This window comes from Gymnoscopelus microlampas (genome assembly GCF_963454915.1).
Source record: "Gymnoscopelus microlampas genome assembly, chromosome: 17".
In the NCBI taxonomy this organism is placed as follows: domain Eukaryota; kingdom Metazoa; phylum Chordata; class Actinopteri; order Myctophiformes; family Myctophidae; genus Gymnoscopelus; species Gymnoscopelus microlampas.
Genome location: NC_139954.1, coordinates 4005787 through 4021682, shown reverse-complemented (window position 1 = coordinate 4021682; position 15896 = coordinate 4005787). Strand labels below are relative to the sequence as shown.

The 15896-nt window shown below is 45.7% G+C and overlaps 2 protein-coding genes across 2 annotated transcripts in view; both read left to right on the top strand.

The window, feature by feature from the left end:
* LOC311064032 (uncharacterized protein) overlaps nucleotides 1–11285 on the top strand; it is a 33858-nt gene extending 22573 nt beyond the window's left edge. The window contains exon 4 of the mRNA XM_084083747.1: nucleotides 10505–11285. Coding sequence (XP_083939873.1) covers nucleotides 10505–11021 — 517 coding nt within the window. The 3' untranslated portion in view covers nucleotides 11022–11285. The remainder of the gene's footprint in view (nucleotides 1–10504) is intronic.
* The window catches only part of LOC311064033 (uncharacterized protein), a 36210-nt gene continuing 21536 nt past the window's right edge, over nucleotides 1223–15896 (top strand). The window contains exon 1 of the mRNA XM_084083748.1: nucleotides 1223–1342. The gene's annotated coding sequence lies outside the window, so the exon portion shown is untranslated. The remainder of the gene's footprint in view (nucleotides 1343–15896) is intronic.

The window sequence follows — 15896 nt, the reverse complement described above, 5'->3', positions numbered from 1 at the left end:
GCAAAAGTATCTAAACAAGCCAAGCTCAGAGTGTGAAGTTTCCACAACTGCCAGTACAGAGCCACCAGGATCCAAAAAGAAGAAGAGAATAAGGAGAAAAAAGTCAGGAAAGCAAGAGGAGCTGAAAGATGAAGTTCATGTTGATGCAGATACTGTTCCTGTTGAGGAATCTGGTCTGACTGAAAGTTCAAATGTGCAACCTATCCACCCCGTAGCCAGTGTGTCACCAAAACCACGTAATTGGTACCCAAACAGTCAAAGATGGAAGCAACAGTTAGAGAAGCTTGCAAACATAGATGAAAGTAAAGTGATTAAAGTTGGGAATCTTGTGTTTGGGACAGATGATGAATTCTGCATTGCAATAGGAAGTGATGGAACTGAGGTCTTCTTAGGGCTGAGGGATCGTGATGGCACTGAAATCGCAGTTAAGAGAATGAGAAAAAAAAACTACCAAGTGCTGAAGAATGAGGAAGGCTTTTTACGTCTTCCAAAGCTTGATCATCCTTCGATTGTACGATATGTCGACTCTGCAGAGGATAAGAACTTTGGATACCTTGGGCTTCAGTTATGTGAATACACGCTGGAAGAATACATCGATGAATCAATCAATCACTTTCCTGAAGACAGCCTTAGTGAAATGATGAAGGATCTTGCAAACCAGGTTCTCAATAGCTTAAGCATTCTTCATTGCCAAAATCCTCATATTCTCCACCGGGATATCAAGCCCCAGAATGTCTTCATTGGTAAGATAAAGGAGAAATTAAGAGCGAACCATTTCATAGATTGAAACAACATACAGCATTTTCTTTTTTCCATCAATCTAAAACACTGTTACTGTATATCCAAATTGCCTTGCAGATGTTGAAAAAAGGGTAAGATTAGCAGATTTTGGAATAAGTCGCCGATTACCCAAAGGACAAACAACCCTACGTACAAGCAGTGCAGGAACAAAATGCTGGAAGGCAAAGGAGACTTTGAACGAAGACAGTGATATTGCATATAAAAGTAGCACTGATATCCAGGTTAATTCTTAATTCATTATTTTGTCTGTGTGAGAATTCTCCTTTATACATGAGAACAGAAAACATGATAAACTTATAAATTTTCATACTCCTTCTTAGGTGGCTGGGATGTTGATATATTACATCCTTTCTGGAGGACACCATCCATTTGGCACAGGCTTTAGATGTGAAAGCAACATCTATGATGGAATCTACAACCTGGATCATGTTCAGGATGTGGTTGCCAAGGATCTCATTGAGTGGATGATCCATGCAGACCCAAAGAAAAGACCTAAAGTGGAGGAATGCTTGTCTCATCCCTTCTTTTGGTCAAACGAGAGGTATGACAGAACGTAAAACATTTGCCGTTCCATTATTGATCTGACGGTAAGGTACTTATATTCTGCCAATATGTTTAAGGTTAGCCTAATATTTTCAGTATATGTATATACATACTTTTTTTTTTTACAGGAAAGTAGAATACTTGAGAAAGACTGGAAATCTAAAAGAAGTTCAGAATTGTCGAAATGCTGACAATGCTGACCTCATGGGGGTACCAGACCAGTATGGTGAGAAAGGACTGTTCAACACGTGGAAACACAAGGTACATGAACTTCTTGCATATAGTTTGAGAAGAAATAAAACTGCAATTGCACTTTGATTTTTGTTTTAATTTCTCTATGTTATTCCCTCTATTCTTTATGTCTCTTAAAATGCCTTTGCATACCATATGTAAAGCACTTTGAATAACTTTGTGTATAGTATAGAAACAAACTTGCTTTGCCATGGAAACTAAAGAGTAATTTTCAAGTCCCAAGTCCATTTGATCTTTAAGTTGTATGTTTTTATTCCAGTTCCCACCTGAGTTGGTCCAGAAGATGGATGGCAAGAGGAAGCCCTACCCAGAGAACACATTTGGATTGCTGCGCTTCATACGCAATCTCCATGATCACTAGTAAGTTACAAACTGGCAAGGCACCGTGGGCTTTTATTATAGTGGTTCTCAATTCTAAAAAAAAAAAAAAAAGAAATACTCACGTAAGTCAAAGTAACTCAACATTAAAGGCAGAGTATGTAACTTTGCCAGTGTCGGCCCTATGGGGGGGCATTGGGGGGCAATGCCCCCCCAGATTAGACTTTGTGCCCCCCCCAGTTCAGATTGGCCAGAATATTATTATTTTTATTAAAAAATATTTTACAGACATATATTTTTTCGGGTGTTAAATATATGTTATTTGTATGTTCTTTGTGATTATTATAAATATTTAAAATTCCAAATAATTAATAGTTTAATGAAAATGCAATAATAAAAGGTACACTAACACTGGCACCGCCACTCCACTGCACCGAGTTGGATTTGTTTTGAGTCGACCACCTTTTTGATCACACCTCCGTGCGAGCGGTGCCGGTGCGACGTCACGTCATTACCTCTGTGTGTGTGTTGTTGTTGTGCTTCTCATGCACGTGAATTCAAATCCGAGACTGAGAGAGAAGAAAAAAGACCAAGGTGAAGTTAACTTTTTTTTTTGTCCTCCCGCCGTGGAGATTGCGACATAAGACTCTTATGTAATGAGTGATAAGATACTAGGCCTATAAATTAATGCTCAACGTATTTGTGTTGTTGGTCCATAGCCTCCCTCCCCTTTTCCTCCCGCCGTGGAGATGGTGTCATTATAGCTGTAGAATACAACTCTCGTAGATGTATTTATGATTCTGACGTTTTCAATCTAGTAGAGTTGTAGGGTTCACACCCCATGGACACAGGGACTTTCAGCACTATACCCCGTAGACACTCCAAACATGTACACATTGAAAATAAAGGTGTTTACCCCCACGCCCCAAATGTTAACTCTTGCTACGGGGTAGTAGTTTAATGTAATAATCCATATCTTTCAATAAAGAAGTGTTTTAATGCCGTCTGTGGCCGATTCTGTCGGAAGATCCCAATGGGCGGTAGTGACGCGCCCATCTGGTGAAACCCGGAATTACACTCAATGAAAACAGGAACTAAACGAGGGCGAAAAATGACGGCATTAAAACACTTCTTTATTGAAAGATATGGATTATTACATTAAACTACTACCCCGTAGCGAGAGTTAACATTGGGGGCGTGGGGGTAAGCACCTTTATTTTAACACATTAGAGTGTTATGTGCATACAGTATGTATATTATGTGATGTCATAAGTGAAAGCCCGCCTGTTATGTGCGCAGCAGCGCAGTAAATTAAGGTGACGATTTGCTTGCTATATATAGGGGCAAGGTAAATGAACCGAATTAACCGAAATAGAGTTACAAAACACCCCAAAAAAGTACAATATCCATCCAATAACCGAAAAAAAGAATAATAAATGCCCCCCTGCTTATTACTGTCTGCAGCCGGCACTGAACTTTGCCCTCTGTTAACAAAACAATCAATACATGTTTTACCCATCATTTCCTTCTATAGGCTACCAGCAGTCATCAGCCACTGGAGTAGTGTGATGGTGTTTACCTGCTCACGGGCGTTACCTGCTATATTTTGGTGTTTTCACAGTTCGCTTTGGTTTCCCCAAAGACTTCCCTGTCTACCCAAACAATTATTAAATACGTGAAAACACCAAAATACAGTGAGAGGGCAAAGTGTTTCTGCAGGTAAACACCACCACACTACTCCATTGGCTGATAAACTGCTGAAATAGATTGGTAAAAAAATAATAATATATATATATATATATTGTTCTACTTCATTCCTCCTGACCGCCAGAGGCAGTGTTTTCAACACCTGGATATTCATCGCGCGCTCGCGCATAGGTCGAATATTAATACCAACAAAGTCACTCGTGACCTGTGTGCGCGCACGCCACCTACATAGGTGCGGTGTACACAGCGATCATCCTCTTTCATCTTTTCGCCTCCGGAGCGTAGGTCGATTAACTACTGCAGCTGCGCGTGGAGCCTCGCAACCAACGGTTGGAGCTACGGACTACGGTTTCGTCCTCCAGAGGCTGCGTAGCCTGCTTTATATATTGGATTACCCCGTTCATAGGGGCATCGGAAGGAACCGAAAAGAGAAAAAAGAAAGGACGCGTATAGGAGCAGCCCTGCGGCTGTGGCGGCTGCTTGCTAGCACTGGAGCTAACGACACTAGCATCGTGAGCTTTCCCCCTCCACTGTTGTTGTTTGTGACACGGAGTAACGTGGAGCCATAGCCGTGCATTGGCGACGGTGAGTGTGTGTTTACAGAAATAATCATATGGAGTTAGCGTTGGGAGTGACTCTCACTCCGCTACTACTGGTCCCTGGACAGAAATACGAATAAAAGAATAGTAAGATTAGCGTTGGGGGTGTTTCGCCCTGCCGCTTTTGAGGCCCAGTGTATTATTATACTGTTAGCAATTAACATTGGGGGTGTCTCTCGCTCCATTGTTGCTGGTCGCTGGACTGGAATAAAAAATAAAATAAAAGAAAGCTGCCGCTTTTGAGGGCCGCGGTGCGCGGCCCAGTGTATTATTATACCGTTAGCAATTAGCATTGGGGGTGTCTCTCGCTCCATTGTTGCTGGTCGCTGGACAGGAATAAGGATAAAATAAAAGAAAGCTGACCGCGGTGCGCGGCCCAGTGTATTATTATTATACTGTTAGCAATTAGCATTGGGGGTGTCTCTCGCTCCTTTGTTGCTGGTCGCTGGACAGGAATAGAAATAAAATAAAAGAAAGCTGCCGCTTCTGAGGGACCGCGGTACGCGGCCCAGTGTATTAGTACACCGTCAGTAATTAGCATTGGGGTGTCTCTCGCTCCATTGTTGCTGGTCGCTGGACAGGAATCAAAATAAAATAAAAGAAAGCTGCCGCTTCTGAGGGACCGCGGTACGCGGCCCAGTGTATTAGTACACCGTCAGTAATTAGCATTGGGGGTGTCTCTCGCTCCATTGTTGCTGGTCGCTGGACAGGAATAAAAATAGGATAAAAGAAAGCTGGCGCTTTTGAGGGACCGCGGTACGCGGCCCAGTGTATTAGCACACCGTTAGCAATTAGCATTGGGGGTGTCTCTCGCTCCACTGTTGCTGGTCGCTGGACAAAGGAAAAAAAGGAAGGAGGATTAGCGTTGAGGGTGTTTCTCGCCCTGCCGCTTGGATATATACCGCAAGCATTGGGGGTGTGTCTCGCGCCGCTGCTGCTGGTCGCTGGACAACAATAGAAATAAAAGAATAATAAGGATTAGCGTTGGGAGTGTGTTTCGCCGCTTTTGAGGGACCGCGGTGCGCGGCCCACTATTATTATTATACCGTTAGCCTCCGCTGCTGCTTGGCGCTGGCAATGTACGCCGTCTGTAACACGTGCTCGGCTGTTCTGGGATCAGAGGATGGCCATGACCTATGCCCACGCTGTCTTGGCATTGGGCACCTGAGGCAAGCCTTGACAGAGGACGCTTGCACTAATTGCAGTACCATGTCTTTCACTGAGAGGGAAGAGAGGTTGGCTATGGCTGAGGAGGACACCCAGGTGCCTCCCTCAGGAATGCCGGTCTTGAGCCCTGTAGGGGGTAGTTCTAAACGCCAGCGCCTATGTACTGAGGCCTCAGGCGCCAAGAAGAGACGTAAGGAGGATCCGTTGTCTCGCAAAGTGGACACATTGACCTCTGAGTTTGCTCAAATTAAGGCTCTTCTTCTCAACCTGCAGCCTGTGGCTCCCCGCACTGATGCTGTGGCCCCGGCGTCTCCACTCCAGAGCGGAGATGGGGACTATGACCATGATACTGTCAATGTTGCTGATCAGCATGAGGACGATGCGATGTCTATTGCAGCCTCGGACTCCCAGTTTGCGTCCGGAACGGCAGGGCATGAGGACCTAGAGGAAGAGGGCGGGTCCCCCACCCACTCAGTGGCAGGCTCTCAGGGGTCTGGAGCAGATGCTCATGGGCCTGGGTTCAATGCAGCTAGGGAGGCCATTCAGTTGGCCTTGTCACAGCTTGGGCTGGATGCCCCCCCTGGGGAGGCCCCCCCTCCTAATGCCTTCTTCAGGCACGCTCAGCAGTCCTCTTTCAGTGTGCCACCGTCTGAGGACTTCATCAAGGAGCTTCAGCGATGTTGGTCGGATCCCAGGGCCAAGGCCGGTCTCCACCTGTCACGAGACTGCAGGACCTTGGCGGCCATGGACAAAGCGGGGGAACATGGGTTAGACCACGTGCCGGCTATGGACCCTTGATAATTGATAATTCCTTTTAACAGGTCGTTCATGAAAGTCCTTGCGGTCTTGTTTCCAATGAGAACCTGTGAGCAATTAGGGGTTAAGAGTCTTGCTCAGGGACAAATTTCATTTCATCGACACATATGCTGATATGGCCTGGAATCGAACCTGGGGCAACCAGGGCCTCTGGCTCCCTAGGCGGGCTCACTAACCATTCAGCTATGGCCGCCCCATTACCATTGCATCCTTAATACTGTCCCCAGATGAGGCCCTCAGACCAGATGCTCGTTGTCCACGAGCACAATGCAGGGTCACCGATGACTACCTCACTAGGAGCTACGATATAGCAGCCCGGGCGGCGCGTATCGGAAATTCTCTTTCCCACCTTATACTTGCCCTAGACCAGCCCCTCCGCACGGCGGGGGGTAATGCCCCGTCACAGAGCCTGAGTGAGGCCTCACTCCACGCTTTCGCTTATATGACGAGGGAACTTGGCAGACTGATGTCCACCCTGACTTTGGCCCGGCGCCAGGTGTGGCTCGCCCAGGCCCCATTGTCGGAAGGGTGCAGGAGGACACTCCGCACACTGCCTGTCATTCCGGGCCAGATGTTTGGGCCCGCAGCTCAAGAGGCCTTGGAGCGCAGTGTTCAAGCGAACAAGTCCAGGCGCCAGTTTGCGGACTTACGCCCAGCACCGCCACCTCAGCATAGACGCACGGGCACTCCTTACCCTGCAGCCAGGGGCCAGAGCTCCTCGGGAGCCAGACGTCCCTTTCCGAGGCAGGGCCAACCCCAACAGGGCCCCCAACAGCCTTCATTCCGGCCGCCCACAGGCAGGGCTCCTAGGCGTGGGGCCCCTGCCAGCCGATCCTCTAAACCATTTCAGGACCGGGGGGGTCGGAGGTGACTCTCCCGACCCGGGCCCCAGCCGGTTCACCCCACAACATCTCAGCCGCTGGGAAGCCTTGACTTCAGACCCTTGGGTGGTGGCAACGCTGTCCAAGGGTTACAGGATTCAATTCAGACATCGGCCCCAAGGTTCACGGGGGTACGGATGACGGTGGTCGACGACCCGCTGAGGTCTCAAGCCCTCAGCCGGGAGATTTCAGAGCTCCTAGAGAAGAGAGCCATAGAGTATGTACCTGGTTCAGCTCAGCTAAGAGGGTTCTACTCCATTTATTTCCTTATTCCGAAGAAGGACGGCAGCCTTCGGCCGATCCTCGACCTCAGGCAGTTGAATCAGTACCTGAAGGTTTTTCGTTTCTGAATGCTGCGCACAGTGGATGTTCTCCAGGCTGTGTCAGAGAGCTATTGGTTCACAAGCATCGACCTGAAAGATGCTTATTTTCATGTGCCAATAGCACCACACCACAGACAGTTTCTCCGCTTTGCTTTCAAGGGGCGGGCTTATCAGTTCCGGGTGCTCCCATTCGGGCTCTCTCTCGCCCCCCGGATCTTCACCAGATGCGTAGCGGCGGCGCTTGCTCCGCTGCAAGCCAGAGGCATGCGGATCCTCCCGTATTTAGACGATTGGCTGGTATGTGCTTCGAACCAAGAGCAGGCACTCAGCGACACGTCCACCCTTCTGGCCCATGCCGCTCAGCTAGGGCTCACGGTGAATCTCGCCAAGAGCTCTCTGGCTCCCAGTCAAACCACTGTGTTCATCGGCATCGCCCTCAACTCAGTTTCAATGCGGGCCTGCCCCTCCCCGCGGAGAGTGGAGGATATTGTGGGCCTTGTTGCTCGTGTACGGGGGAGTACAAGGCTGACATACGGCCTGCTCCTTCGTCTGCTGGGCACATTGATTGCGGCATCCGCAATTGTGCCCCTGGGACTCCTTTCGTTGCGCCCCCTGCAGCTGTCGGTCAACGGCTTAGGCCTCGACCCCAAGAGGCACCAGAAGAGGCTGGTGAGGAACTCCAGCCAGTGCCGTGGGCTGCTAGAACCCTGGAGAAGGAGCGCGAGTCTGTGCCGGGGCGTCGCCATGGGCTCACTACCCTCTCGCCGGGAGATAGTGGTGACGGATGCATCTATCTCAGGCTGGGGGGCTGTGTGGAATCACAGGACAGTCAGAGAAACCTGGGCCGCCCAGCAGGGACTACATATAAATGCACTGGAGCTCCGCGCAGTGTACTTAGCCCTCAAACATTTCCTTCCAGCCTTGGAAGGGAAACATGTCCTTGTCCGATCAGACAATACGTCAACGGTCTACCATGTGAACCATCAGGGAGGTGTCAGGTCCAGGCAGTCTCTGCAGGAGGCTCAGAGACTTCTTCAGTGGGCTTTTCCTCGCCTTGCCAGTCTCAGGGCAGTACATCTGCCAGGTGTTCACAACCAGGCTGCAGATATGCTTTCTCGCCAGAGTCCTCCTCCAGGCGAGTGGAGGTTGGACCCCTCAGTGGTCCAGGAGATCTGGGAGAGGTACGGGAGAGCAGAAGTGGATCTGTTTGCTTCGAGCACATCAACACACTGTCGACTGTGGTTCTCCCTGTCGGATCCAACCAGTCCATTGGGGCAGGACGCATTAGCCTACCCATGGCCCCTAGACTGCCTCTTGTACGCATTCCCTCCAATTCCACTGCTCGGGCTGACACTTCACAGAATCACCACATGCGGTCACACGGTGCTGCTGGTGGCTCCATACTAGCCGGGGAGGATATGGTTTCCCACGATCCGACGGCTTCTCAACGGAGCACCTTGGCCTCTCCCATCGAGGCCGGATCTCCTGTCGCAAGTAGGGGGCCGCATTTGGTATCCCCAGCCAGATCGGCTCCAGCTTCATGTTTGGCCCCTGAGAGGCCGGGTTCACTGATGAACTCCTGCGACCAGGCGGTTGTCCATACCTTGCTTAACGCTCGTGCACCCTCCACTAGAGCGCTGTACTCTAACAGATGGAAATTGTTCCGTAGTTGGTGTGAGGGCCAACAGGCGGATCCAGTCATGTGCTCAGTACCAATGCTGCTCCGCTATCTACAGACTCTGCTGGATAAGGGGCTCTCAGCCTCTACAATGAGGGTGTATGTTGCCGCCATTTCGGCTCAGCATGGGCTGGTGGACGGTCGTACTGTGGGATCTCATCCTTTGGTGAGTCGCTATCTGAAGGGGGCTCTGAGATTGCACCCCCCGCATGTCACTCGGGTGCCCTCGTGGGACTTGCCTACGGTCCTAGAAGCACTGTGTTCTCCGCCGTTCGAGCCGCTGGAGCGGGCTGATCTCAGGTGGCTGTCGGTTAAAACCGCCTTCCTCCTCGCCATTACATCTGCCAAGCGAGTGGGAGAACTCCAGGCCCTGTCTGTCGCTAGGGACTGTTTGAGGTGGGCTTCGGATGGGTCGGGGGTTACTATGTGGCCCAACCCCTCCTTTCTTCCTAAAAGGCTGTCAGCCTTCCATATCAACCAGCCTGTCGGATTGACGGCTTATGCCCCACAGCCAGGAACAGAGGGATCGCATCCTGATGGTGGGTTGCTGTGCCCCATCCGGGCCCTGAGGCAGTATGTGGACGTGACTTCTGTGTTTCGGAAGTCGGACGCACTGTTTCTCTGTTATGGAGGGCACAGGAAAGGGTGTGCTCTGTCCAAACAACGACTTTCTCACTGGATTGTTGATGCCATTCTGCAGGCCTACGAACGCAAGGGTTTGCCTGTTCCTCCTGTGAGATGTCATTCAACCAGGAGCGTGTCCACCTCCTGGGCTGCATTGAGGGGTGTCCCACTGGCTGACATATGTGCTGCAGCAGCGTGGGCTTCCTCCTGCACGTTTGCCCGCTTCTATAGGGTGAACGTGGCCGCCCCTCATCCCGTGGCGATGGCGGTGCTGTCGGCCTCTTCAACCTGCAACTGATGGTCAGGTAAGGGCAGGTTCCTCGTGACTATGTTGGTATTAGTCATCCAGGTGTTGAAAACACTGCCTCTGGCGGTCAGGAGGAATGAAGTAGAACGAGAGTTATGCATATAACTAAGGTTCTACGAATTCCGGATGACCGCCAGAGTTGACTGTCACTCGGAATCTCATTCTCGACTAAAAGATTTCAAGAGGATGATCGCTGTGTACACCGCACCTATGTAGGTGGCGTGCGCGCACACAGGTCATGAGTGACTTTGTTGGTATTAATATTCGACCTATGCGCGAGCGCGCGATGAATATCCAGGTGTTGAAAACACTGCCTCTGGCGGTCATCCGGAATTCGTAGAACCTTAGTTATATGCATAACTCTCGTTTTATTGTGTAAATACAGGGCGAATTTACATACTATGCCTTTAAGTACAGTATTGAGTAAATGCACTTAGTTACTTAGTTTCCACCACTACAGAATTGTGATTTAATTTCTCTGTTCACAGCCCTGACGATGAGGATGCAGCCGGCATTGACCTGATGAAGATGTTTCCTGCTCTGTTCGGATGTGTTTACAAGTTTGCCCAAGATCAAGGCTGGAACTCAACGACCACCCTGAAGACATTTTTTTTGAGAGATGTGGTCAGCAGTGCTGTGTGCACGTCTACACATCCTGACATAAAGACCAGTGTCAGTGCTGTGTGCACGTCTACACACCCTGACATAAAGACCAGTGTCAGTGCTGTGTGCACGTCTACACACCCTGACATAAAGACCAGTGTCAGTGCTGTGTGCACGTCTACACACCCTGACATAAAGACCAGTGATAGTGCTGTGTGCACGTCTACACACCCTGACATAAAGACCAGTGTCAGTGCTGTGTGCACGTCTACACACCCTGACATAAAGACCAGTGTCAGTCTACCAGTGCAAGAATCTGGACTTAAAGACTCTAAAGTAACTGGTTCCGGGGACAACCAGGGGGTCCTTCGGGGGGATCCAGAGCAAAATGTGTTAATTTAGCACATTTTGTGGATCTTGTGGATCTGCTATTTTGGAAAAACCTCTTAAAGTTGAGAAAGATTTGTTATAATTTTGGTCACAAACAATTTTCAGATGGGGTCCAGGGCCCTTGTCCAATAAAGGACAAATGGGACGTTCTGCATACTTTGTATTTTTTACGTTTGGTACTTTGAGTACATTTTGATGCCAATACTTTTGTACTTTTACTTTTTAGAGGTGTTGATACCTTAGCTTAAAATCTGAATACCTCTGGATGTGTGTAAAAAGGAAACTACCTTTAGTTTCTTAGTGATTGTTCTATTGATTATTGATTACTTATTGGGGCAATTGAATAATCAAATCATTTTTCATAAAATATGTTTTCTATCAATAAATCAATGTAAAACATAATTATAATTGATTATCTTTTATTATAGATTTAAATGGATTACTCTGACTAAGTGTTGCAGCTCTATGACTTTATGGTCCATTGATGTTATTTAACCACTTCAATCCTGGGCTCATACTTGACCCCCTCCTTTTCTAGCCTGGTTCCAGACGAATCTGCATTTGCAAAATCGCATCGCACTTTTAGCCCTCGGCAGATTACGTCTGGGATTGCACAGGGAGTTGAGCTGCCCCGGTCGGAAAGTGTATCGCAAGCTTATTCCATTTGTCGGTGTCAGGTTACTCCTTTTCTCCCTTTACACCAAATCTATTTGCTGAATGTCGCCGATCTGGGGACACGGATCTTTGCGTCTTTGACACAGTCGCTGTCGCCTCACAACTAGAAGGTCCTGCATGGGTTCGATTCCCGCCGGGGACGCTGTGGAAGCTGGGGCCGTGTCCTCTCCTCCTCGTCATTAGTGCCCATACCCTAGGTGGGGTTGGTGAAAGGGCCTCTCGGTGTGGAGTTTGCATGTTCTCCCCGTGTCCCCTAGGGTAGGTACCCTCACAAAATGATGCAGTAATCCTGGTCTCTATACTGCCTCCCCCTGGTCAGCGAGGCGCCTGATGGAGGAGAAAGGAACTGGTTGGAATAACGTGTTTGTTCCACACACTACATCCTACTGGGGAAACTACCCCCTGTCAGATGATAAGATGCGGCCTGCTCACTCCTCATGCATTGAAGGAAGCATGAGCTCAGTTCGGGGCTCTCCCCAGGCTGGCAGAGAGAGATCAGCGCCCAGGATTACAGCTTAGACAATTGGCACTGGGTGAAGAATAATGGGTTACAAAAATCTCTGATCGCTGATCTACAAGCACACAAGGTGTTGCACACAAGTGGTCAAGTGTATTGAGCATTATCTGTAGATTTCACACATACTCAAATCAGCCTAAAGAGGATGATTACTAATAGTCGCACACACACAAAATAACTGAAAAGTGTAATTTCTCCAGAAACCGAAGCGTTATGGGCTATAATAAGCTATGTGTATAGTTTTCATTGCTTTAAACTGGTGGTAGCAGAATTTCACAAACATAAAAGAACGGGCTAGCGTTAGTATGCCTACGGCCTCCTTATTTCCTAATACACACCATAGTTTTATTTCTTCAGGTTCCTTCCCTTTTCAATTCAATCTTTTACACTTTACATTAAATAAATGATCATCTAAATTAAACATTACAAAATAAAGACATTCAATCATAATCATCTTCATTATTACTCTATTGTAATACGTTTCATCTAGAAACTCCCTACCATAAAGACTCTATATTGATTATCATTAAACTTGTCATTTCTTCAAAAGCATCTATCTGATATTGAAAAGTGTAATTTGACTTGCATGTATCTGTGACTTGAGCTTGCTTGGGTGGCTCCCATCCTGTCTGTGGTTTCCTGTTATCAACTGCCTTCTCAGTAAGTTCCTCTTTCTTCGCTGACACAGCTACTCTTGCCAGTAAACAGACTCTTACTCAAGGGGATAAAGAAGTGCACACTTCAATTCTTTAGGCCTGTGTTAATCACAGAACTACTAGTATAACTTGTGAGTATTTAAACAAACCAAAACGTTAACTGTAGATAAATAGAATGCCAATAAAGTAGGATAAACAACATAATAATAATAATGTAAAATATAGCTGCAAGCAGCAATATGGGGAATGCAATATGCATATAGAAATAGTCATAGCCATAGAAATAGTAGATTGAACTTGAGAGAAAGAAGACCATGCAATTTACAAATAAGCATTCTAAACAGCTGGATATTGTAATGTATCTCTATATTGTGTTGCTTATCATAATGCAGATTTCAAACTCATGATAACAAAAATTCAGTTATCATGACAAAAGTTTGCACATTTTTGTACTTCATCTAGACAACATAGATGGATTGTAGTATTTTAATTGGACTTCATATTACGACAGTGGATGTTGGGGATACCCTTCTAACACTGAAATAAGTTTGAGAGAAAATATACCCATCGACTTTAAGCCTAAAATATTTTATAAGCTACCTTTGGATTCACAGGCTGCCACTCTTGGTGTCTCTTGATGAGCTTAAAGTCTTGCCTTCTGTCATGAACCAAGGCCCTGTTTCAGTAACACTACTCTACATCAATGGTTCATGCCATATGTTGTGTTTGCTGTGCCTTGGTTGCAGGATATCTCTGAGAGATATTTCCATGTCAATTTTTAAATGTATATGGACATTTATTTCATGGCATATATGATTTTGCATCTAGCTTTTTGTCAGATTCACTCCTATTCATGTTGATGCCACTGAACAAAGGAGCTTGGAGGCTAAATTATTTTTCTGACTATTTGAATTGAGTTGGGCTTACTGCTAAATTGCCAGCAAATGCTTGTAAATGTTGGTATTTGCGGGTTGCGTTTTTTGGGGCTTTTTTCTCAAGTGTAGTTGTTTATTTGGGCTTGCTTCACAATTTAACAATTATTTTAACGCGGGTCCTTGAAATGAAAAAGGTTGAGAATCACATCTACTGAAGGTCCAGGGTCTCAAAGTTGTAACAGAAGTTATCTTTCATTTTTCTACATGTTGTCTCTAATAACAGAGCAGAAAGACTTCACACCTTATGGTTGTGTACAGCAATAGTTATACAAACTCACAATAAAACCTTGAATGCAATACATAACACTGGCAATTTACAGTGATGAAAGGTATTTTTACTCAAGTACTGTTACTTAAAGCTGCACTATGTAACTTTCCTCTTCTACCCCGGATTTGAACCCGGTTTCCTGTGCAAGTGCTGACATTTTTACCATTGAGATAATAGAGCCGGCCTGCTTGCTCAGGGGATAAATTCATTCAAAATCTTGATCATCAGGTAAAAATTCGTGTCAGATCCTGTGTCTAGGTGAGACATGACCTTTGACATGATCTAAATGTCTCAATAGAAGATCAGGGAGACAAAATACAAACCACCCCAAATTTACATTTCATTCATTAATAAAAGTTACAAAGTGAGGCTTTAAGTACAATTGTGAGGTACATTTCCTTACATATTTCTTAGTTTTATAATTTAAAGTTTCTCAGAGGAAGATATTGTACTTTTTAGTTACTAGTTACCTTGCACATTTTGATTATGAATTCAGTTTTTTTTTAAATAGGCCTTTACTTATAACAGAGCATTTTTATATTGTAGTATTGCTACTTTTACTTCAGTACAACATCATAATACTTCTTCCACCAGCGCCAGTTTCTAACCAGGCCATTAATGACTTTAACATAACATTTTCTACACTGCAGTAAAATGGGGTTTGGTTTGGCCTGTAGCGCCATCTGCTGGGTCAAATTTCTACATGCTCAACATTATGTAAGACTTGAACCCAAAAATGTAACAGAAAAATCACTTATTTTACCAGTGGATGTTAGTTTACTACTGTATAGTAAATAACATGGGATCATCTGTGCTTTATGCATTTTTACATGTCTGAATAGAAAGTCACATCATTCAGTCAGCAGACAAAAATATTTTGTTGATTATCAAGGAAACAATTTTACATTTTAAGTACAAAGTACAATTTAATTACAATAGCAGATGTTACTATCCAGACCGACTTAGATGTGCTAAGTTGTAATTTGCACTTACTGTATTCCATTCTTATGTGTATGTTGTCTTATTTATTTTCATTAGCCTGCATTAAAATAACATAGGAGCACATTGGTATTACCACTTAAAGGTAAGGTAAGTGATTTAGTTTGGTTAAAATAAGTGTTAAATAGCTCTGTATTCTGATAGAACTCATTGCTATAGAGTGTTTGTTCAGTAAAAGGAGTCTCCCATGTCTCTCCAGCTCTTTATTAAACAGAAAATGCCTTTTCAGTGCTCTCTCCTGATTGGCTTAAATGTTGTCACCTACCTGAAAATGTACTAAAGAGCTGGAGAGACCCCTGTGACCGAACAAACGCTCTGTAGCAATGATTAATATCAGAATATAGTGCTTTAACCCTTTTAACAAAGAAAAATATTTTATCAAAAAATATCACTTTTTAAAAGCTTTTAAAAAATAAAATAAAAAGTTGGTCACAAAAGAAAAGACTGTACTGTAAAGAGTGTATTGTTGCATGCCTTTAAAGATAACTTTCCCTACATGCCCTGCCCACAAACTTAGGAGGGGGAGAGAGAGAGAGAGAGAGAGAGAGAGAGAGAGAGAGAGAGAGAGAGAGAGAGAGAGAGAGAGAGAGAGAGAGGATCATTTAGTATTCATAAGGTTGTAATCAGACTGATGTGACGACATGTTTATCTGTCAATGTCAAGAGTAAACCCAAAAACTGTAAGTTTAATTTACCACCTTATTCTTAATGCTGTTGTTACACTACAGGCAGTCAGATACACCTGAGCAGTTGTCACTGTTTACTATGACCAAAATTGTGTATGTATTTTATGTATTAATTAAGTATGAATAGGGTATGATTTGTAAAATCCTGTATT